The 18,078-nt window shown below is 56.7% G+C and overlaps 3 protein-coding genes across 6 annotated transcripts; 1 reads left to right on the top strand and 2 right to left on the bottom strand.

Moving 5' to 3' along the window:
- The first annotated feature begins 163 nt into the window (after positions 1 to 163).
- Pgap3 (post-GPI attachment to proteins phospholipase 3) lies at positions 164 to 11,233 on the top strand. 3 transcript variants are annotated; one of them, XM_005075936.4, is made up of 8 exons: positions 164 to 344; positions 1,363 to 1,460; positions 2,339 to 2,491; positions 8,211 to 8,273; positions 8,779 to 8,840; positions 9,122 to 9,258; positions 9,424 to 9,628; positions 9,794 to 11,233. In XM_005075936.4, the coding sequence occupies exons 1-8, from the start codon at positions 164 to 166 to the stop codon at positions 9,855 to 9,857; spliced, it is 963 nt and encodes a 320-aa protein (XP_005075993.1). In that variant the 3' UTR covers positions 9,858 to 11,233. The 3 variants fall into 3 exon arrangements, with proteins under 3 accessions (XP_005075993.1, XP_040605576.1, XP_021086235.1); XM_040749642.1 differs by lacking the exon at positions 2,339 to 2,491; XM_021230576.2 differs by lacking the exons at positions 9,122 to 9,258; positions 9,424 to 9,628; positions 9,794 to 11,233 and adding an exon at positions 9,009 to 9,114.
- A 787-nt stretch (positions 11,234 to 12,020) lies between these two features.
- On the bottom strand, positions 12,021 to 15,070 carry Pnmt (phenylethanolamine N-methyltransferase). 2 transcript variants are annotated; one of them, XM_040749641.1, is made up of 3 exons: positions 14,737 to 15,070; positions 12,643 to 12,850; positions 12,021 to 12,544 (listed from the first exon to the last, which is right to left on the bottom strand). In XM_040749641.1, exons 1-3 carry the CDS (start codon positions 14,879 to 14,881, stop codon positions 12,100 to 12,102), a joined length of 798 nt encoding a protein of 265 aa, XP_040605575.1. In that variant the 5' UTR covers positions 14,882 to 15,070; the 3' UTR covers positions 12,021 to 12,099. The 2 variants fall into 2 exon arrangements, with proteins under 2 accessions (XP_040605575.1, XP_005075992.1); XM_005075935.4 differs by lacking the exon at positions 14,737 to 15,070 and adding an exon at positions 13,484 to 13,740.
- Positions 15,071 to 15,341: 271 nt separating this feature from the next.
- LOC101842435 (titin-cap) lies at positions 15,342 to 16,489 on the bottom strand. The gene is made up of 2 exons (XM_005075934.4): positions 16,330 to 16,489; positions 15,342 to 16,166 (listed from the first exon to the last, which is right to left on the bottom strand). The coding sequence occupies exons 1-2, from the start codon at positions 16,437 to 16,439 to the stop codon at positions 15,773 to 15,775; spliced, it is 504 nt and encodes a 167-aa protein (XP_005075991.1). The 5' UTR covers positions 16,440 to 16,489; the 3' UTR covers positions 15,342 to 15,772.
- Positions 16,490 to 18,078: the final 1,589 nt, after the last annotated feature.

Genomic DNA, 18,078 nt, shown 5'->3' with positions numbered 1-18,078 from the left:
AGATAGCAGATTAGAGGCGGGGATCCCCGCCCACTAAAATCCGGGAATTTTTATTTAAAGTGGGCGGGCGTCAGCGGAGGGTGCAACATGAACACAGGTACTTCCGGTTGATACGGAAGTGGGACTTCGCGCTCCTCCCTCGGCGGCCAGGCAGAGTGACAGGATGGCCGAACGGACGGCGCGGCTGCTGCTGCTAACCGTGACAGTGGGTCTCGCGTGGGGCTCCCAAGGCGACCGCGAGCCGGTGTACCGCGACTGCGTGCTCCGGTGCGAAGAACGGAACTGTTCGGGGGACGCACTGAAGCACTTCCGCTCCCTCCAGCCAATCTACATGAGCCTAGCTGGTAAGCCCCACCCCCGATACGCCCCGCCCATTGAATTTAGCCCCGCCCATTGCGCCCAACTGTTCTGCAATCTCGGATCCTCAGTTTCCCCATGGGTTCTCTCATGAATGTAAATGTATGGAATCTCCTGAGTGTGTGTGTGTGGGGTCTCAACGGCTTGTCCTAGCTTTCCAGAGGCTTAATTATATTTATTCAGATCAATACTTGTTAAACACGGCGTACAAGACCTGAAATAACACAGGAGACAGACCAGGAGCCTGCCCTTCCGAGTTTATAGTGCCCAAGCCGGTGAATATTCACAAAGACAGAGTGGTTTGAGCCCTAACAGACCCATACGTTAAGCACTATATGCATTTGGAACAGGAAGGAATGGAGTCTGCTTCAAGGGGTAGAGGCAGGGATCACCATGGAACAATTTAAAAAGGAGGGAATTGATGCCAACCAACATATTGAGACCCACACTTGACAGGCGTCACGGCATCACGGCAACCCATTCGGATAGTGTCCCTAATCCATTTTACAGGTGGGAACACTCAGATTAAGTACCTTGCCCAAGGTCACTCAGCCTATAAAGTGATAGAGCTGCATTTCCAGAAAGAGGGAGCAGAGAGCTTGGAGGCCCTGGGAAGATTTGGGTACATGTAGCAGCTTGGTTTTCCCCAGAGCAGGGAACATGAGCAGTGGCAGTGAGGGAATAAAGGAATCTGAGGAGTCGGGGTGAAGGGTCTCAGCTTTATTTTTCATAGGAGCGGGGAGACACCAAAGATTCCACCTTGGATGCAGATGGGAAAGTATAAACCCATGTCCCCTAACAGGCCTGTCAGATGCCAAGAGCCCCGTCTTGGGTAAAGGGAGAAGAAACTATTCACTTGGCTCTCACTGCTAAAATCTGCCCCCCCCTCCCCTGTGTGTAAGCTTTTGAGATCTCCTGTGGTTCTCTGCATTCATGCCTGGGCTTCATCAGGCTGCGTATGCCTCCCTGAACTACAACATCTGTAGTCCTGTCTGTCTGTTTCAGGCTGGACTTGTCGGGATGACTGCAAGTATGAGTGCATGTGGGTCACTGTCGGCCTCTACCTTCAGGAGGGTCACAGAGTGCCTCAGTTCCATGGCAAGGTGAGTTGCAGAGTCAGGCAAGGTGTGTGGTGGTGGCCTTTAGCCCCCAACTGGCCCATGCTGTCCCAGCAGCCTGAGGTAGGGTGTCACAGGGAGGGAGTGATGGAACAGGCACTTGTGCTCAGAATCTCTTGCTCTTCCAATGGTGCCAGTGTGTCCTGCTTCTGAATTTGGAGTAATGATGCCTGTGTCCCAAGCCAAGTGTGATGGCGCACACCTTTAATACCAGCACTTAGGAGGCAGAGGCAGGTGGAGCTCTCGAATTTGAGGCCCACCTGGTCTATGTAGCCAAGTAATACCCTCTTTCCAAACACACACACACACACACACACACACAAAGGTCTGTGTTCCCTCACAGTAGTGCTGAGCTTCTCAGGGCTGCCTGAGATATCCACTAGCCCTGACTAAGGTGTTTTTCTCATAGTTTCTGCAATGGGAGTCCAGATCATCAGAAATGCCCCTTATGTTGACCCCTTCTTTGCGCCTTTTGACCCACTGTTGTCTCATTTTTGCCTGCTGGCAGGAATTACTCATCCCAGCTTAGCACAAAGTAATCAGGCACTCAGAGGACTATGGGAAGTAGCTGAGGAGGGATGGACCCCAGATCTGGATGGCAGGTCTGTGTGGTTTCACCTGGCCTGTCTGCTGTCCCCAGACTCAGGGTTCCACTGCGGTGCCTGCCTACCAGGGAAAGACTCTAATCTTAGCCAGGGACTTCCGGAGAGATTCTCATTGACTTGAGAGAATTAAAGGCTTTGGCCAAAATCTTGAGCTGAGGAACCAGCTGGAGACCTGTTGATGCAGCTGTCAAGGAAAGATTGATCAGGCCAGTTAGGGGCTGCCTCCCCTCAGGCCTCCTCCCTATGCTCCTTTTTCAGTGGCCCTTCTCCCGGTTCCTGTTCATCCAAGAGCCAGCCTCTGCCGTGGCCTCACTCCTCAATGGCCTAGCCAGCCTGGTGATGCTCCGCCGCTACCGTGCCTCTGTGCCAGCCTCCTCCCCCATGTACCACACCTGCATGGCCTTCGCTTGGGTAGGTAGCCGAGCAGGACACTCTACACACCCTGCTCTGCACAGAGGAGCTCTTCCATCCCCAGTGATGGGCTTCCAGCGACTAGCCTCTCTCTTTTCCAGGGCTAACACATATGGTAGTCAGGCAGAGTGGAAATGGGAAGCGCTGGACCTCCCTCCCTTCTTACCAGGACGGTCTTCTTGGGAAGCAGGGAGGACACACATTCTGGTTGGTCCTAAGTGAGGAAACTGCAAAAAGGCTCAGTGGGCAGTTTGCTAATGTGGATGGGAAGAGGTTTCACTGCAGGGAACATGCTGACACTGCTGGTCTCTTCAAGACCTCTCTGGAGGATTGATGTGTCTTTTGTTCTGGCCCAGAGATCTTATTAGAGCTTAGTCAAGTGCAGGCCTATCCCTGGAGAACACAGGTGGGTCCTTGTGAGCAGAAAAAAGTTCTCAGCCTCACTAGTATGGTGGGTCTGAGGAACTAGAATCCAGGCCTGGGACCATTGGAGACCTTCGTGCAGAGGAGCACTGGGTGACAGTAAGAGCTACGGTGGGTGTCTAGGGGGCGGAGCTCCTCCGACAGGCCTTAATGGGGAAATCCCCACCCACTTCTTCCTGTCATAAGAACCTCCATCTGTGTCCATTGGCCACCCGCTGCACGCCAAGCACCTTACTGCTGCTAGAGGCCCCCAAACATGTAAAAACACACCGGTCCTTGACCTCTCACACTAGTCTCAGACACACAATTGGATGTCAAAGTACAGCCTTGAAGAAACGCGGAAGAGGGGGGAGCTGTAGGGCACGTGATGGGGCTGGGCCCTACAGGGCAGGCAACAAGGTAAGGCTTCCTGGGATATGAGACAGCATGAGGACTGGAAATATCTAGTAATCATGAAGAGAGCAGGGGAATCCCCTGGCCAGAAGACAGGAAGTGTAAAGACAGCAAAGGGAAGAGGCATCTGTAGGCCAGGAAAACCAAGAACCACAGGGCAGGACAAGGAGACAAGTGGCTGGAGGAGGGCACAGGGGGCGCCTGATGTGGGAGGGAGGACATGGATGGAGGAGTAGACCTAGTGTGTGCCTTCAGTGGTAACAGTAACTGTTAGGGGCTATGGAGCAGCAGCAGAAAGGAGGGAAGGAAGGGATGGACAAGGAGAGAGACAGAGAGACAGAGAGAGAGGGAGGGGCTGGGCAGAGTGACCATGCTTGTAATTCCATACTTAGGAGGCTGAAGCAGGACTTTGAGTTTGATGTCACCATAGGCTGCATATTTGAGACCCTATATTAATTTTTTGCAGGACATGATAAGTTTTAGGCCTAGACTTTAGTCCCAGCATTCAGGAGGCAGAGTCAAGCAGATCTCTGAATTTGAGGCCAGCCTGGTCTACAGAGTGAATTCCAGGACACCCAGGGCTACACAGAGAAACCCTGACTCTAAAAACAGAAAGAAATCAGTTTCATTTAAAATTTGAAGACAGTAGTTATATCTGGATGCAACATGAGTCCAAGGCTATCTTTAACTGCATAGTAAGCTCTAGAAGAGCAAACGCTGTGAAGGAAGACCATGTGCTTGTGGTACCAGGCTTGTCCTTGGTGTTTGACCAGCGTTTCTTCATGGGATCCTCATTATGTACCTATGTTCTTTGAGTAAGACTCAGGCACACAGGGATTTGACCTCAGATAACAGCTAACAAGTCAGCAAGTAGAGAAGGCAGGGCTAGCCTCTGGCACTGCACCACTGTGCTCCAAGGCTAGCCTCTGACACTGCACTACTGTGCTCCAGGGCTAGCCTCTGGCACTGCACCACTGGACCCCAGGGCTAACCTCTGGCACTGCACCACTGGACTCCAGGGTGGAGTAAACACTGGCTGAGCAAGAATCAGGTTTTGCATTTGTCTAGCTCAGAACTGCAGAGCAAAGGCTGTGTCTAGGCCCTTTCAGCCTGGAAATCAGGATTGGGTCCATGTGGGAGAACTCAGTGGGACCTAAGACCTGGAAGCAGGACACAGGTTCTCTGGTAGGGAACAGATGCCAAGGCTGTTGGGGCCCCTTCTGGCCTTTATGAGGTCTTCCAGGGACACAGGGTCCACTCTGGTTGGATGATTTAGTTTTTGCTTTGCTGACTCAGGGTCTCTCACTGGATAGCCCAGGTTAGCCTTCAGTGTTCACTCTTCCTGCCTCGAACGGCTGGGCATTGCTGTGGTAGGCAGGCACCACCACCCTTATTCTAGTTTGGATTTCATACTTGCCATTAAGTCTTGTGTTTCTGCCCAGAGGGTGTGGCAGCGGACTTTGTCCTGGGCCGGGTCTTCTGGAACAAGTGTGGCCCTCGCTTGTGCTGGGGTGTGGATGGGAGGGCCAGGGGTGTCTTTTCTCTGATACCTCTGTTCCCCAGTGGAGCCTTGAAACTTCAGCATGAGAAGGCTGCCCCTGCCTTGCCATTTAGACCCAGGTGCAGCCTGGGGAGGTACCAGGAAGGGCTGGGGAAGCTGCCAGAGGCCTGTGTGCTGGAGCCTTTCACTTCATGGAGTGAGGGGCCAGGCCCTCTGCCAGAGCTAGGAGGCCGAACCAACCCCACCTTCATCTATCGGGGAGACTCTCAGGGGCAGCTGTGAGATGAAAGGACAGGGACCGATCAGAGCATCCCAGACTGATGGCTAGAGTTCAGGAAGAACTTCCCAACTGTCAGACAAAAGCCAGTGAGTCAGACAGTGTTAAGAAGTGAAAAAAAGAGTTTTAAACCATGTATTTATTTACTCATGTGCCTGGGAACATGCTGTGGCATGATGTGGAGGTCATACTCAACTCAGGAGAATTAGTACGATGTTACTGTGCAGGTCCTGGGATTTGAACTCGGGGCATCGGGCTTGACACAGGTGCCTTCATCCAAACCATCTCACCAGCTCAGGAATCCTCCTTTGGAGGTGGGAAAAAGCCCCGCCTCCCCTCAGAGTGAACCCGAGGTAGTCTTGGCCCGCTGGACTGTGGCCCCAGAGAAGGGGGCAGGATGGCAGCCGACATCATATTTAACATTCTACCTCCCCCACTGCTGAGACACCAGGCTATTTAAAGACCCACTTGTCCCCACCGTGATGATGTCAATGACAGCTCCGAGCACTGGGGCTTAACACCGGGGTCAAATTCCTGACAGATCTGGCTCTCTTGGCATCCAACCAGTTTCATGGCTGATATTTTTGTCTGTTCTAGTATTTGCCAGCAGACTTGAAACAGGCCCCTGCCTCCCTCCACCAGCCTTCCTGTCCCTTCATCCCTGCCACTACTGCGACCCCGAGTCCCCCATTCTCAAGTGTTTACACAAAATTCTCACCTACCCCGCTGGTCCCTCCCACCACACCGAGTGCAAAGCAGGTGTGCAGAACAGTTGTGCATGACTCCCCCCCCCGCACTCCCGCATGCCCATCTGCTCGTGTCTTGAAGAGAAGCAGCACCGATGAGACAGTGGGACCGTGCTCATGGGACAGAGGCTTGGGAACATGAAGAGGGACTTTCCCATATCTGAGCTGTCTGCACCCTGGAGCCAGTGCCCCTGAGACCCCACGGTCTGACCTCGAACTTGAGGAAAGAGAAGTTGGAGGTCAGGTGAAGGGAAGTGGTGGAGTCAGCCTGGTGGACGTGATGAAGGAAACCAAGGTTCATGGGACACCCGTGTTCCAAGCAGCGGCTGTAAAAAGCATGTGTAGCACTGGAAACTGAGACAGAGAGGGTGAATAACTTGCCTGAGGACACACAGGAAATGCTGCCCAAGGCTAGGGCTTAAAGCCCCCAGGTTTGGCTCTGGGGCCTGCATTCTTAGTGGTACTGCCTTTGGGTCTGAGGAAATGATCGGAAAGACCCCACCCTTCATGGGACACTCCTTAAGAGAGGGACATCCCAGGGGTTCAGAGTCCAAGCTTCAGACAGGACTCAGTAAGTACATGGCCCCTTGGAGTCAACGGATAAAAAAAAGTCAGCAGCCTACACCTGTGTGTGGGTCTACAGCCTGGCCCAGTGCACCCCACCCTCCGCTTCCAGTGTTCCAACTGCCACTTAGACCAGCCCTCTTGTCACCTCCCCCTTCCTGCTGTGGGTGACAAGGAGGCCTGGCTGGCTGCCAGGGCCTGCTGCCTTCCCCGCCTCCCTCCCACACAGGTTCCAGGGCCACTGTCCTCCCCAAGATGTCCTGCACCTGGCCGGCCTGGTCCTTGTGATTGCTTGGGTCCTGTCTCAGCCCGGGGTCACCCCTCTCCCCCATACTGACCCAGCTCACCATAGGCCGTGTGAGGGAGGAGATGAAGGCCACTCAGGCCTGCCCCATCTGAGGAGAGAGCCCTTAGACCCACCCTCAATAAGCCAATCTCAAAAGTCACATGAATAGCGGAAAGCAGAAAAAAGATGATCTCTTCGGTGTGGCCACACGGGGAAGTCTGCTTAGTGAGGATGAGTGGCCGAACCTGGCTTGGGACACAGGCTGTGACCTCTCCTCAGGTCCCATAGCAGGCTGAGGCACAGCCAGGTACCCACAGTACAGCTGCCTCCCAAGTCCTCTGAGGAAAAGGCTAGAAGTGGTGGCCTACCCACCATAAGACACCTCAGACCCTTGTCAAGGCTGCAGACGCCATTCCTCAGGCAGCCCTCTGTAACTAGAAGGCTGTCAGAGAAAGTCAAGTTTGGCAGTGGGTGGGGGCAGAGGGCTCCCAGGCCAGAGCCTAGCATCAAGAGTACTGCCTGGCTCCAAGCCCTGCCTTGCCTCTATCCGGACCCCCTGTCATCCTCTGCTCCTGTCATGTCTCAGCCATGTCTGGCCCTCCCGCTGTGAGATTCCTGACCTGCTCCTGTGTCCCCTGGCCGCCCATTTGTTGTGGTACCTAAGTGGGCAGCTCCTACAGGCCTGTCCTGCAAACATCTCTGTTCACCTTCTGGGTACGGCAGGCCAGGGACTGCTCTACCTTTCGTGACTGATTTCTTAGCCTCTGGTTCCTGCCTCCACCACAGCCTGCCCTTTTCTCAGTAACTTGGACCTGTGCTGTGGACAGAGGCCTTGAAGAAAGTGCCAACACCGATTCCCACAAGAAGGTGTATTTTCAAGTCTCAGGCTCTGCTGTTCCAGGAAAAGGGCCCCCAGCATTCCCCTGGGCCATTCTCAAAGCCTCTTCAGCCCTGCCCCTACTCCTCCCAAGACTCCAGAGCAACTACTGGCCCAGCGGGTTAGGCTGGCCCAGCCAGGAAGAAGCTGTGCTGGGTTGGCCAGTCTTCCTCAGAGGCTAGGTTCCAGTGGGATCTGCCTCACCTCCCGCCCTGGATTGCTGCTCCTCTGGACACACCCCAAGCTAGCTCAAGCCCCCCACCCACCCACTCACCTCATCCCCGCCCCCAGAAGCTGAAGTCACAGGCTCCCTTGGGCTGGGGTGGGGTTGTCATCACCTGGCAGTGTGGGGGAGGAGGCAGGGCCCTGGGGGCTGTTGTCTTAGAGATTGGGTAATTTGGGAACGAGGCTCTGCCAGGACTGGTTCCCTGGCCAGGCCAGAACATGTGGAAGCTGCAGCTCTGTGGCCTGGGGGCTTGGGTGGCAGTGTATAGCGGTGGGAAATCCTCCTGTGGGGATTCGCTGGGTGGGAGTGAGGCCTGGGTTTGTTCACACAACTCTTGGGGCACAGGATGCACATCCCCCCCCCCCCCAGAGCACCTCAGGTCTCCTCCACCTTGAGCTGCAAGCTAACTGACGTCTCCTTCCTCAGGTGTCCCTCAATGCTTGGTTCTGGTCCACAGTCTTCCATACCAGGGACACTGACCTCACAGAGGTGAGCGCCTCCCAGCCCCCTGCATGGGACAGTCCCAGAGGAGCCCAGGAGAGGGCAGAGCAGGCACCGCAGAGTGAAGGCAGTGCCATTTGCAGAGCCTGCATCCCTTCCTGGCAGCCCAGGGAGCCTTACCTGGGTCTAGCCAGGAGAGTTTTGTCATTGGTTTCCTGATCTATAAGGCCACCGAGCTTGGGAGAAAGGAAGTCATTTCCCAGGGTCACCCAAGCTAGTGTAGTCCATGTCTACCACACTCCAAACGACATTTTGAATTCCGTGGTGTGCCCTTCTCGATGCCACGGATGGCTCGCTGCCGTTCTAAAACGTTTTATAAGTGTGGACACAGGGAAACAGCCATAGGCAGAGGGAATGCAAGATGGGGTTCCTGCAGACCGAAAGCCCAGACCCTGACCCCTCCCTGCCTCATCCCTGTGGCTCCTCTGTGGGCCCTGACCTGTGCCATGCTCTGCTCCCCTCACATGGCCTCCTGGGCTCTCCCCACCCTCAGAAGATGGACTACTTCTGCGCCTCTGCCGTCATCCTGCATTCTATCTACCTGTGCTGTGTGAGGTGAGCCCTTGGGGCTGTGGGCAGCGAGGGTGCCGCTGAGGGCTTTCTCCCTGGCCTCCTCACATTCCCACAGCGCTGTCTTGGGGGGGATGCCAGGGTTAGAGGAACCGGGCTCCTCCGGGAGTTGTGGCCCTTGGTTTCTAGGAAACGGTTGGTTTGGTGGGACAGGGAGAGGACAGTGGCTTCGGCAAGCCCTCACCACTTGGGGCGAGGAAACAGTTGACGGACCACGGCTCTGAGGCTAGCCAGGGGTTGTCTGAGTCGCTCTGGATGGCTGACAGGACTGTGGGGCTGCAGCACCCGTCGGTGGCCAGTGCCTTCGGAGCCCTGCTGCTGCTCCTGCTGCTGCTGCACGTCGCTTACCTGAGCCTCGTCCGCTTCGACTACGGCTACAACATGATGGCCAACGTGGCTATAGGTGAGGCAGAGCTGCAGAGCTGTGGGCGGGCGTGCGGTGGGTTCTTGAGGCGTATTCCGGAGAGAGGAGTTGAGATGGGAGGCTGGGGTGGGTGGAGTCGGGACAAGGCAGTTGGAGTCAAGGAGGACAGCCAGTGAGTGAGCCTCTTGTGTCTCCGGCCTCCAGGCCTGGTGAACCTGGCATGGTGGCTGGCCTGGTGCCTGCGGAACCACCGGCGCCTGCCCCACACGCGCAGGTGTGTGACCGTGGTGCTGCTGCTGCAGGGGCTCTCCCTGTTGGAGCTGCTGGACTTCCCGCCCCTCTTCTGGGTCCTGGACGCCCATGCCATCTGGCATATCAGCACCATCCCTCTCCACATCCTCTTTTTCAGGTTAGCGCTTTAGCTCCGCCCCCGACCCGGGACCCCCTGCCTGCCCCCTTCCTTACCTACTCCTTGACTGGGGCTCTCTTCCCACTTGCCGGTTGTCACCCCACCGTCTGGGAGGGCTCCCAGACCTGGGTGACTGCCTCAGTGGGGTCATCTCTACACCCACAGATTTCTGGAAGATGACAGTCTATACCTACTGAAGGACTCTGAAGCCAAGCTCAAGCTAGACTAAAGACCCTGGAGGGGTAGATCTGCCTCCTTCCTGCTGCTTCTCCCTTCTCCCCCTGAGATGATTGTTTTTCTCCCTTTAGCTTCTTGAACTTGAACATGTGGGGTATGGGCTTGGAATCATATAGCCACACACTCCTTGCTGGCTCTCACAGGGCAAGACCTCTGCCTGGGGCTGAACTGGGAGCAAATTTTGGGGTCTACGGAGAGAAGTGCTGCTCCTGTCTCCTCAGCCACTCCCTTTCCCACATCACTCACCCCGTAGAACCACCCCCAGTACCTCCATTTACCCCTAAATGCCACTCACGGGCCTTTGGGGTACATTGGGGTCTCTTTTGTCAGGAAGCCACTAGGTGGCGCTGGAGGCCTGCTCTTCAGCTGCCCAGGTTTCTCCGTGGTCTGAGGCACTGAGCTGCTGGACTGGTACCAACGAGGGGTTTCCACCCTGCCTCCTGCAACAGCCTTTCTTGCCGTCAGGGCCAGGACCCCAGGGGCCTCCGGGTTAGAACCCTGGCTGCTGTTCTGGTTGGGGATGGACACATTGACACATAGAGGGGCAGGGACCAAGCCAAGAGCAGACACGACCAGGTAGTCAATGTGCCATGTTTGGCAGGGCTGGGGCATTGTGGGATTCACTTATAGTGTAGAGACTGGATGTGTGTTCAGGAGGCAGGTGAGTGGGGGTGGTTTTGAGAAGGCCTGTGTCTGACATGAACATGCGTGGGCTACACTGGTAGGCTGGAGTGGAATGGGGGAACCAAGTCATCACCAGCAGTCATTTGAGCTCCAAGTCTGCCTAAGACCCCAAGTCCAGCCAGCTGCCAGCATGTGCGTGTGACCTGATGGGTGCTGTGAGTGTGGAGGCCTGCCCGACGCCCCCTCTGCACTCCATTCCAAATCACAGTCTGCCCCCACCCCCGCATGTCTTGAGAGCCCCCTGCAGAACTAGCCCCTGAAGGGCAGAGAGAGGAAGGGAAAAGGTACCCCTCCCTGCCTCCTCTCTACCTTGGCATGGTATGCCTCCCACTCCCTGCTGTAGCCCCTGGTCACAGCCTGGACCTCAGGGGCATCAGCCAAAGGGAAAGAGGATGTGGAGCTTGGGTCTGAATGTGGTCACTGCCCTCCATAGAGAACCTGCTCTCCCAGGATAATCCCGGGGCAAGCAGGGCCCATACAGCCTGAACCTGAATCAGTCCATCAGGAAGGCAGCCTGCAGCTGGGCTCTGCCATTATCCCTGCCCTCTCTTTGTGGGAGGTAGCTATGCCAGGACTCCAGCTCAGGTACTTGGGTAGCCTATTAGGATTTTTTTTAATACTAAGAGCAATTTTAAGGCCGGGGACAGTAAGGGTGTGCTTAATAAACCATTTCCTGGCCTCGCACACACTGGTTCTGCTTCTCTGTATAACACGGGCTGGAGGGAAGGAGACATCGTCGGCCAGACATTGTGGATTTTAAATCTCTGCCTGGGTACTTGGGAGTAAGGGTGGCATGGAGCCTGACAGAGCCTGAAGCGTATGTGCATGTGTGTGTGTGTGTGTGTGTGTGGTGTGATGGTGCGTGTGTGTGTGTGTGTGATGGTGTGTGTGTGTGTGTGATGGTGCGTGTGTGTGTGTGTGTGTGAGATGGTGTGTGTGTGTGTGTGATGGTGCGTGTGTGTGTGTGATGGTGTGTGTGTGTGTGTGATGGTGTGTGTGTGTGTGTGAGATGGTGTGTGTGTGTGTGTGATGGTGTGTGTGTGTGTGTGATGGTGTGTGTGGTGTGGTGTGGTGTGGGGGTGTGGGGAGCTCGCACCACCGGCTCTTGTTTCTCAACCTGAATTTGTGTCTGGGCCTCAACACCTCCCTGCTATCCACTTCAGTAACCTGGCTCTCTAGCTTTGGCTTCTCTTACTCAGGCTCCCTGAACTTCACCTGGAGACAAACGGGCAGGCCCTGCTGCTGAGCTGAGGTGGAGTGCCCGGCCACTAGAGCCACACAAGTGCCTGGCAAGCAGCGGGTGCTGCCTGTGCCCCCTTGAACTTGGCCCTCCTGGGATGGGAGAATGGGTGGTACAGAAATCAACCTTCGTGGAGGCTCCTGGGGAAAAAGAGCAGCCAGGACGGTCCCCTTCTAAACCTCAGAGGCCTCTACAGAGTCTCTACTTCTGGAAGCCACAAACAGCACGACAGCAGGGGCTGTTTCTTTATTAGGTGCCTTGTCAGGTAATAAGGAATTGGGAGGCACAGGACACCAGGTGTATAGGGCCCTCACACCTGCACCCCCATCTTCTGAGCCCAGGCAAAGAAGACGCCCTTGACGTCATCTACGCCCGTGCGGAGGTGGGCAGGCATGACGTAGGTACGGAAGTCTCGTACCTCATAACCACCAAGGACCAGGGCCTCCCTCACCTCCTCCTCTGACACTGGCACTACAGACAGCCTGGCCTCCCCAGCAAGGTACCAGGACTCCTCTAGGGCGCCGATGAGGAGGAGGTGGCCCCCGGGCCTCAGCAGGGTGGTGACATGATGCAGAGCCCGCTGGAAGCTGGCAAGGTCTGGGCTCACAGCCTCCAGGCAGAAGGCAGAAACCAAGGCGTCGGCGGGCAGGGGTGCCAGGCTCGACGTTCCCAGGGGCTGGGCCTGGTGCACGTCTATGGGCAGGACTCGCTTCACCCTGGCTCGTAGCTGGCGTTCCTTCTCCTGCCAGGACTCACTGGACAGGGGCACAAGGCAGGGCTCAGGACCACCCCAGGCTCAGTCCTCTGCCGCCCTCCACCACCCACCCACCGCTCCATGGGACGCTGCTCTTACCCCTTGCCCTCAATGAGGCAAGCATGCTGGCTATACACACTCCAGTCAAAGGCTCCTGGCTCCTCTCGAAGCCAGAGTCCCAACTCCTGCCGGTTGACCTCCAAGAAATCTGTCATGGTGATGTCCTCAAAGTAGGCGCAGGCACTAAGCAACTGGTAGATGGTGGGGCCCGAACCAATGTCAATGAGGACCTGCCCAGACACCTCACCTGGAGAAGCAGAGAAACCAATGTCAATGAGGACCTGCCCAGACACCTCACCTGGAGAAGCAGAGAAAGGGGTTCCGGGTGGTCCCTACCTCAGCCATCCCTCCCATGCTCTCCCAGCCCTTCTGGGCAGTGAGTGCCTGGAGCAAGTACCCACACAAATCAGGTCCTGCTGGGGGCCATCCTGGGCTACCTACATTGGAGAGAAGCTGGGCTCCTTTAAGTCGGGTTCCACCACTAAAAAACTAGCTTCAGTGACGATCAAGTGGGGGAGATTCTGAGACCCCTAGCCTGTCCCTCTAGTCTCCAATCTCTGCCTCAGCCTTCATCTCTGTCTGTCTCCTGTACCCCACCCCGCCTGTCTGTCAATCCTCAGTACCCTCCCCTCAAAGAAAAGAGGATCTAAGCTGTCTAGCCAGGCCTCCAGTTCAGGGGCTCAAGCTAGTAGCTGGGACTAGAGGCGGGCACCACTACCAGCCTCGCCGATTTGCTCCCTCTTGATTATACAAGCCGGCCTCCTATACAGTCCTGCTTCTGGGTCCTCATCTAGAGTGCATTCTTGTTTCTCTCTCTCTCTCCCTTTCATTCCCCCCCCCCTGCCTTCTGCTCTCTCATGCCTCAGTTTCCGGTGCTCACCCGTGGCAAAGGTTTGTGCCATGCAGCGCAGCTTCCAAGGCCCAACGCCATCAGGGCTGCTCAGGTCCCCACGAGGAGGAGCATAGTTGTTGCGGAGATAGGCGCGGGGCTCGAAGCCCTGGTAAGCCAAGGCGACAGCTGCCCGGCCAGGGTCCGAGTCAGGGGCCATCCCTGCAGCGTGGTTCGGGTCTGTGCCACAGCTCATGCTTCTGTTGGGGCCTCCTATCCCCCACAAGCCTCGCCATCCCCTTATCTACCACTGCCCCTCCCCGCCCCGACCCCTCCCTCCGTTGCGGGGGCGGCGGCTGAGGGATGAGGCGCCCGGGGCCACTACGTCTCTGCCACCCCATCCATCTTTGTTAGTGTCCAGAGAAACAGACACGCGCGGAGGTGTGGAGGGTACTCTCTAGAATATATAGCTCCTGCTTCACCCTCGCTCTGCACTTGTGCTGGGTATCCCTCCACGCTCCACCCATACCTCCCCCAGCTCACTCCTTCCAGTGAGGTCCTGCACCCCAAACCTCAGTTCCGGATCCCCTGCCAGGTGCCCCAGCTCCTCTCCAGCCTCCCACAGACACTTTGGCCCAGCATCCCATCCCCTTTCTTTCCCGAGGTTTGGATAGCGCATCGACCTCCCCCAGGCCTCCTTCCCTCTCTCGGGGCGCCCCTTACAAGCCCCCCTTCCTAATAATGACATCCCTTCCTCCAGGCCTGGATCCCAACTCTATCCTCCAAGCCCCTTCCTCCTCCAGAAGGGACACTCTGTTCTGGTGGCCCGGGGGAGCCCCTGAGCAGGTCTCTGCCCTGAGCATCCACGGCAGTAGAGATAAGGGAGGAGAGCAGGGCTAATGCTTTTAGCAAGCAGAACATCCCAGCATCCCTGTGGCCTCTGGGCTGTGTTGCTTATCTGGGGACCAACAAGCACAGCTGATTCAGGATGTTCCTACCATATCAGGGACACCGGACTCAGGTAAGAACAAAGAGTACTGAGCTCATTCTTGGTATTGCAATGGCCACTAGAGGGGCACATGGTGCGCTTTTGGCATTCCGAGGGTACAGGTCCCTGACTGTCCTCCCCCAGTCAGCACTCCTGCCCCTACCGGGGAGTTGGCAGGGCCTGGCCTGCAGGTCTTGTTTTAGTGTTCCAGGTACCTGGCACACAAGCGTCTACTCTTCTGTCCCATCTGCTCAAAATGACAAACCACCCTGCCAACAGCATCTCGTCTTCCTAGAGGAGAGCCCTCTGAACGAACCTGTGCCCTTCTGGGTGAGCAGGATGCCAGTCTCTGCTAAGATAGTCCTGGCCTCTTTCAATCCAGTCCTCCTCTGTGCCCCTTCCTTATTCCAAGGGGACAGTCTCCTTGTTAGGCCAGACACCCAGGTTGGGACATGAATCATCCTAACAGCTGCAGGGGTCACAGACAGGAACCTGTCCTCCCACCCAGGCCAGGCTAGTGGAACACCTGATGCCAGCCAAGGATTGATTCTGTCTGGATCTACGACTGACAGGCCTTCAGGTCATTGACCCTATGTACACCCCAAGGCACAGCCAAGGACAGCCCTCGTGCCAGCCCCTTCCATATCCTCCGCAGATACCATTTGAAGATACCCTGAAGCCAGCTGGCCTGCTAGGCACTCTCTAGTGCCAGGGACTGGACATGGAAGCCAGGACCGGGCAGTGACACAGGAAGGGGGACCAGACAGTTACCCTGTTTACAGTTCTTCCCGTCCCCACCCCTAAGCATGGGGTGTACCCTCTGGCTGTGCCATATTTAGCTCAAATGCATGGCTGTTCCCAGAAGTGCATAGGGGACGTTAATGCTCATCCCCAACCACAAAGAAAGAAAGGAGCCTGGAGCATGGTTGAGCATTTATTGCAGTGCTAACAGAGGGTGCTGGGGGCCTGCCCTGCCTCTGCCCTCTTCACATCCCCCTCCCTGGAATCCTCAAGCATCCTTTCCAGAGCATTCCACGTCGCTTCCTCATCCTACTCCGTCTCTAACTGAACAGGTCACTGTTTCCCGGGGCTCTTGGCCTCACCAGTATCTCTTGTCCTTTCTTCTGGGGCTGAGGGTGCTCAGCCCTCCACCTCTAGGGCCCACCATTCTTGCTCCCCTCCCTTTGGGGACTCAGGACACCTAGGCATCCTGGCCTCTGGCTCCCTCCTCCCACAGCCCCCACCTCTGGGCAAACTACAAAGCAGCCATGGCCAGCAGCTCTCCTCCATGGTCCTAACCAGGAAGGGCCGAGCCCAAGGCAGACGCAGTGGAGCCTGAGTCCCAGTCCATCTCAGCCTCTCTGAGCTTCCTGAGACATGGATCTAGACAGGGTACGCCGCAGGGTCCCGGGTTTGCTGACAGGCACCACTGGGGGAAGCTGCTTGGTGATCTCAGCCACGTCCTGGCGCTCCACGCACTGGCCGCCCAGAGCTGTCTCCAGTGCCAGCAGCTCCCGCAGCTGGATGGGGGTCTCCTCGCGTTCCTCCTTGGCAGCTCCCACCTTGGTGGGGGTGAAGATGGGCAGCGGCAGCACCCGCTGGTACGGCAGCTGGTATTCCTGCAGCCCACGGCCGAGGATACCCAGGCGCATCACCAGCCAGGGCGAGCGTTGCACCACCGCCTGGCACTGTCCCTGCCTGTGGTAGGTCTCATGTCTCTGTGTGTCCTCCTCATGCAGGGAGCACCTACAAACAGAGAGAAGGGTGGTGAATTCCTGAGGGCTCCCCGGATGGCCAGGTCCCTGGCGCAGGGGAGGGCCTCCGGAAACTTAAGGGGTTTGCACTCTGGTGTGGAGACAGTGCTCTGGGGAAGCAGAGGCAGAACTTCCAGATGATCTGTCACACTCACCCCTCTTCCGGCCGGGTGGACAGAGTCAGATCTTTCCACTCTGCCCAGAAGGCTTCCCGGCGTTCCTGGTTCTCCTCAGACACTTGGCAGCTCAGCTCTGAAGTAGCCATTATCCCTTCTCGCTCCCTCCGCTGTGGCTGGCTTCTCTGGAGCCCTTTAAATAGCCCCTTCTCCCCCTTCTCCCCCTCCTCCAGGGACTATTTTCAGCCCCTCTGGCGTCACATGCTATAAGCAGAGCCAAGACTCACTGGTGGTGGCGGGGGTTCTGAGTCCAGCGCGGGGGCTGGCATACCCAGATTCTGGCTGCTCCCGGGTCAGAGGTCAGCTTCTAAAGCAAGGGCAATGCTCTGGTGAGACCTGGGGTCCCCAGAGCGGCACCTCCAGGTATCTGGCACTCTGCAAATGACACCTCAGACCAGGCACATGCCCAGCCTCGTGCCACCTTGGCACCGTCCTCTGCCCTGCCCGCTCCTCCTTGCCCAGGGAGGACAGCAGCTCATCTGTAAACAGAACAGGAGAAGCAGGAACTGATGCCCCCCTCACTCTGCCCCATGACTGCCGTCTCCCCTTCCTGGGTTCAAGGGCACATACCTTAGTGAGGCCCCTTGATCAGAAGGATCACGTAACCTGTCATCCGGTGTCTACACAGAGCCTGGTTCCTAACCAGCAACACACCAGCAGGGGAGGGGACACTATTGCCACACCTGAGACCCCTGGGTATGGATGTCCCCAGGGCCTGTGGTTAGAGAGGCAGTCTCCTACGGGCCACCGGTCAGGGTCAAAGAGGCAGCACTCATCCCCAGTGGCCTACGTGGGAGAAACGGGGTGAGCTAGAAACAGGGGACAGTCAGGAGCAGTCAGGAGACCTAGTACTACCCTCAAGCTGGCTGTTTTATGTAACAAGGGGACAGTCCCTGCCTCCTTCCATGTCTCACTTTCCATGCTTTTCTGGCCACAGTGGAATGCTGAGCCATAGAACTCTGGGACCTGGCAGCTCCGTGGTGGTTTTACCCAGGAAGGGGACTAGCTCTCCCACATGAAGCCAAGCAAACAGATGTCATGAAAACACCCAAGCACCCAGGGAGCAATTCATGGTACACGCTGGTGAACAAGGAGGCGGGCTAGGCGAGAGGGGCCGGGGAGGAGCAAGGACATTGCTGAGGGAGTAAGCAAAGGGCATCCGAAGAGGCAATGGAGGCCGAGGACTCCTGGGGACATCAGAGAGCACCCAGGTGCTGTTGGATGCAGAATAGCTCGTTACTGATCGCTGAGGCCTCTGTCTATACACCATTCATTTTATAACCCTACAGCACTGGTCCTTCCTGTTTGGAGTCTCAGGGAAGGTTTGCCCAGGGTCTTATACCCAGCCAAGACCAAGAAAAATCCACCTGGCTCCAGGTTGAGACTTTAGAGGCTCATATTGGGGCAGGGGGTGAGGGTGGTGGCTGGGCACGGAACCCATGCTCCAGTCTGCCTCTGTGACAGCAGTGGGGATACAGGGACAAATTGAGCCTTGTAGACGCAGGGTCTATGTCTGGGGTGCCACAGGTAACTCAGTAACCCTGAAGCCAGGTGCCACCTCCGGGCCTGCTGTGGCTCTGTGAGCATCTCCCCAACCTCCAGCACTGGGCCTGTGACTAGCTCAGTGGAGCCTTTTAGAAAGGGGAATCTAGAAACTGTTCACCCCGGTGCTGGCGAGGGGCTGGGCGGTATTTCTCTCAGGAGCTTCCAGGCTCAGCTCTGCCGTGA

The sequence above is a fragment of the Mesocricetus auratus genome, unplaced genomic scaffold (genome assembly GCF_017639785.1).
Source record: "Mesocricetus auratus isolate SY011 unplaced genomic scaffold, BCM_Maur_2.0 Super-Scaffold_100007, whole genome shotgun sequence".
NCBI lineage: Eukaryota > Metazoa > Chordata > Mammalia > Rodentia > Cricetidae > Mesocricetus > Mesocricetus auratus.
This window is presented reverse-complemented; position numbering and strand designations above follow the sequence as displayed.